Source organism: Triticum aestivum, chromosome 5D, assembly GCF_018294505.1.
Source record: "Triticum aestivum cultivar Chinese Spring chromosome 5D, IWGSC CS RefSeq v2.1, whole genome shotgun sequence".
Lineage (NCBI taxonomy): Eukaryota > Viridiplantae > Streptophyta > Magnoliopsida > Poales > Poaceae > Triticum > Triticum aestivum.
The window spans coordinates 514,128,690-514,132,598 of record NC_057808.1 but is presented as its reverse complement, the minus strand read 5'-3'; the positions used below and the strand labels follow the sequence as shown (position 1 = coordinate 514,132,598).

Sequence of the window (3,909 nt, the reverse complement as noted above, 5' to 3'; positions counted from 1 at the left end):
TGATGGAATCACTGATCTGGAGGCGGTGGAGATCAAGGCATGCAAAAGGGCAATATAGGTGGTGTCGGAACTCAACACGAAGAAGCTGCACTTGGAGCTAGATAATGTTTTGGTGGTCAAAATGATCAACGGCGGCAAAGAATCTTTCTGCTTTCGGGCCTTGCATTGAGGAGATTAAGGAGATGCTCAAAGCTTTCCAAGAGGTAAAGGAATCATGGGTGAGACATAGTGCGAATGGTGCCGCGGATAAACTTAGCTATGTTTGGTTTGAGACTATGAGTGAAGAACTCTGTAAGGTTTGATTTTGTGTTCCTCTAGATTGCATTATGGAGTTTGTTTCGGATGGCATTCCTAGTCACGGTTTAATCAACAAAGCGGCATTATTGATCCTAAAAAGAACACATCAATATAATCTAGACCCGTATCTCAACAAATCACCGCTTCTGCCATCGGTGTGCACAACTTCCTTTCGGTCCATCTTGTTCATTGTCCTTTTCAGTAGTACTTCCGCCGCCCGCTCATCAAGACGGGACTCCGGTGAGGGGAGAAGGTGTTGGGATCGGAATAGATGAGCTCAACACCGGCTTCGCTGCCGAGAGAAGGAAGAACCCTAACGTAAGGTGAAAGAACTATCTGCCTCCGTGCTAGCTAGCCACAGAGTGATATATACGGAGACCGGGGTTAATCGTGTCGTGCCTATCTGCTCGAGCCGCACAGAATAGAGCAACAACACACGGAGTTAAACAAAAGGGTAGCTCTTGTGCACGGTGCACACCGCCCCTAACCAAGTGGAAAGTCTACGCAAATATCAAACAAAATCGCAAGACAAGTTGAGGTTCACGCACAGCACATCAATATAATCTAGATTGCATTATGGAGTTTGTTTCGGATGGCATTCCTAGTCACGGTTTAATCAACAAAGCGGCATTATTGATCCTAAAAAGAACACATCAATATAATCTAGACCCGTATCTCAACAAATCACCGCTTCTGCCATCGGTGTGCACAACTTCCTTTCGGTCCATCTTGTTCATTGTCCTTTTCAGTAGTACTTCCGCCGCCCGCTCATCAAGACGGGACTCCGGTGAGGGGAGAAGGTGTTGGGATCGGAATAGATGAGCTCAACACCGGCTTCGCTGCCGAGAGAAGGAAGAACCCTAACGTAAGGTGAAAGAACTATCTGCCTCCGTGCTAGCTAGCCACAGAGTGATATATACGGAGACCGGGGTTAATCGTGTCGTGCCTATCTGCTCGAGCCGCATAGAACAGAGCAACAACACACGGAGTTAAACAAAAGGGTAGCTCTTGTGCACGGTGCACACCGCCCCTAACCAAGTGGAAAGTCTACGCAAATATCAAACAAAATCGCAAGACAAGTTGAGGTTCACGCACAGCACAGGCAATTCATCGCCAGTTCCACGCCACACGATTAGAGAGAGGTCCAGCAATGTCACAAATTACGTACCCACTACTACATAGACGATACAACGATACCGAATCAACGCGACAGGATTGATCTGAGCTTCTGGTCTTACTCCGATGGATGACTAGAGCTTCATCGGCACGATCTTGACCTGGTCCAGCACGGGGCCGCAGAGCGAGACGCCGTCGGTGACCTTGGTGTGGTAGTAGGAGCTGTAGAAGGTGACCCTGGTGCGGACTCCGGCGGCCACGAACCTGAGGCTCGCCGCCTTGAAGCCGCCCTTGCCCGTGGACTCGAACGGCACCTTCTGCGTGACGTTGGCGGCGAAGGCCTCCACGAGCATGGAGCCGTGGCAGCCGTTCTTGGCGTCGCCGACGACGTAGGAGAGGTTGTAGGCGCGGTTGGGCACGGTGCGGATGACCTGCGCGATGGCGCTCTCCCGCCCGGCCACCAGCTCCACCGCGTACTGCCCCGCCGGCACCGAGAAGTGGGCCGCGTCGATGTACCGCACCGCCTTGAGCGACTCGATGATCCAGCCCGGCAGCGGCGACGTCACGTCCTTCTGCTTCGGCGGCAGCAGCACGCCCACGCTAGAGTTCTTGAACACCTGCGGACCGATCTCGAACCCGTCGTTCTTGATCAGGTTATCTGCAGCGACACCAATCCCATCGTCAACCTCAAGCAACGCATGACCAGACCGGAGCATTTCGTGGAGGCGAAACGAACGAACTCGGACGGATCTGACCTTTGGTGGGGTAGGGCGTGGGGAGCTCCTTGATGGCGACGGCGTCGATGAGCGGGCCGCACGCGGCGTCCTCCTGCACGCCCGGGTTGCTGAAGGTGACCTGCGCGACGGGGGAGGAGGCGCGGAAGCCCCAGGCCCAGGTGTCGGCGGTGTCGGCGCTGTAGAGGGTGCGGACGGCGACGTCGGCCGGGGCCGAGAGCGACGGGGACACGGCGATGCGCAGGGCCTCGTCCTGCGCGCAGGTGCGGGTGGCGGCGAAGGTGAGCGCGTAGAGCGAGCCGGGGCGCACGGACACGTTCTGCGACGCCGACGCGTGGCTGCCGAGGCGGAGCGCGTGCACGCCGTGCGGCACCGCGAAGAACATGCCGCCCGGCTGCGGCCCCGCCGAGACGTACTCGACGTGGCCCCGCAGCGTCCACCCCGGCAGCGAGTGCCGCCCCACGATGAGGGTCTTGTTCACCTTCCTCGGCGCCGTCTCGAAGTTGCCGTTGATCAGCAGACCTGCGTCACCCAAAAAAAATTACTACTAGCGCTTCTTTTCGCGCGTGCACTAGACTAGAGATAGCCTGAAACGAAATGCCCCCGAGATGTCCATGCATTATGCTCCTCCCCAGATAAAGAAAAAACATGGCCAACATTTGTGCCTGATCTTGCAGTAGATCTACACAATCTGGGGAAGAATCCAAAAATGCTAAGCCTCGTATGCAAACGGGATGATGCAGTACTACATTCTCCTATGGCTTGCAAGAAGTATCTGTTCTAATCTTGCAAGAATGCAGCATAGAAGGGACAAAGACAAAAATGGAGCGGGAATAGCTCAGTCCATTATCTCATTTTCTTCTCAGTAAATGTTGTAGCAGTGTTGCACAGAAGGTGCATTTGCAAGAACAAGAAGAGATCCAGAGAGAAGGGTGGCAAGAAAGACAGGACTGAGAAAGAAAATGGTGAGAGGAGACCGGTGCGAGGAGTGCCATTACCTTCAGCTTCCTGAGCTTGAGGAGGTGCATGGGCGGGGGCAGGGGCGGTGACGGGGGCAGGAGCACGGGCAGGGGCCGGAGGGGGAGCGGTGACGGCGAGCGTGGCGACGGCGGAGGAGGAGGAGACGGAGAGCAGCGCCAGCAGCAGGGCACCCCATGGGAGCTCCATTGCGAGCTTAGCTGAAAGAGATGAGGTCTCACTTTTTCTTTACGCTTTGGCTTCTTGTAGTGCAGGGTTGCAGGGGAAGAGGACTGCCCCTGGCTTTTGTGGAAGAGATACTGAGATGGTGAGGAAAATGCATTAAGAACCTCCATACATTTTTATTACAAACCCACTCCCAATGCATAAACCACGTCAGAATGTAATGACTTCTTTTGTTTGTACTTAATTAGGTACTCCTCCTAAAGAAATGTAAGAGCGTTTAAATAACTAATTTTAATTATTTTAATGATCTAAGCACTCTTACATTTGTTCATCAGCAACCATTCTAGAGGTTCGGGAATGAAATAGAAGAATTGCATTCTAGAAGGAGTTTGCTCGAATGTAGTGTACGCATTGTCGATAAGAGTTATAGGCACTTGAACAAAACCTTGAAACCACAAGGGCGAGTATGCGAAGCATGATGGCCATAACATGATTAGCCACGACCTAATTGACTACGTATAATTTGACCGTCTCTGCTGAAGCGCAGGAATCAGAATGAATGTACTGCCCCCGCATTAATGGTTCCCGCTTTTTTTACTAGCTTCCCGCGCATTGCTTG

General features: G+C 53.2%; 1 protein-coding gene across 1 annotated transcript; it reads right to left on the bottom strand.

Annotated features, from left to right (window-relative positions):
* Positions 1-1,377: 1,377 nt before the first annotated feature.
* LOC123123360 (uncharacterized) lies at positions 1,378-3,394 on the bottom strand. The gene is made up of 3 exons (XM_044543855.1): positions 3,146-3,394; positions 2,169-2,669; positions 1,378-2,071 (listed from the first exon to the last, which is right to left on the bottom strand). The coding sequence occupies exons 1-3, from the start codon at positions 3,312-3,314 to the stop codon at positions 1,548-1,550; spliced, it is 1,194 nt and encodes a 397-aa protein (XP_044399790.1). The 5' UTR covers positions 3,315-3,394; the 3' UTR covers positions 1,378-1,547.
* Between the last annotated feature and the right edge of the window lie 515 nt (positions 3,395-3,909).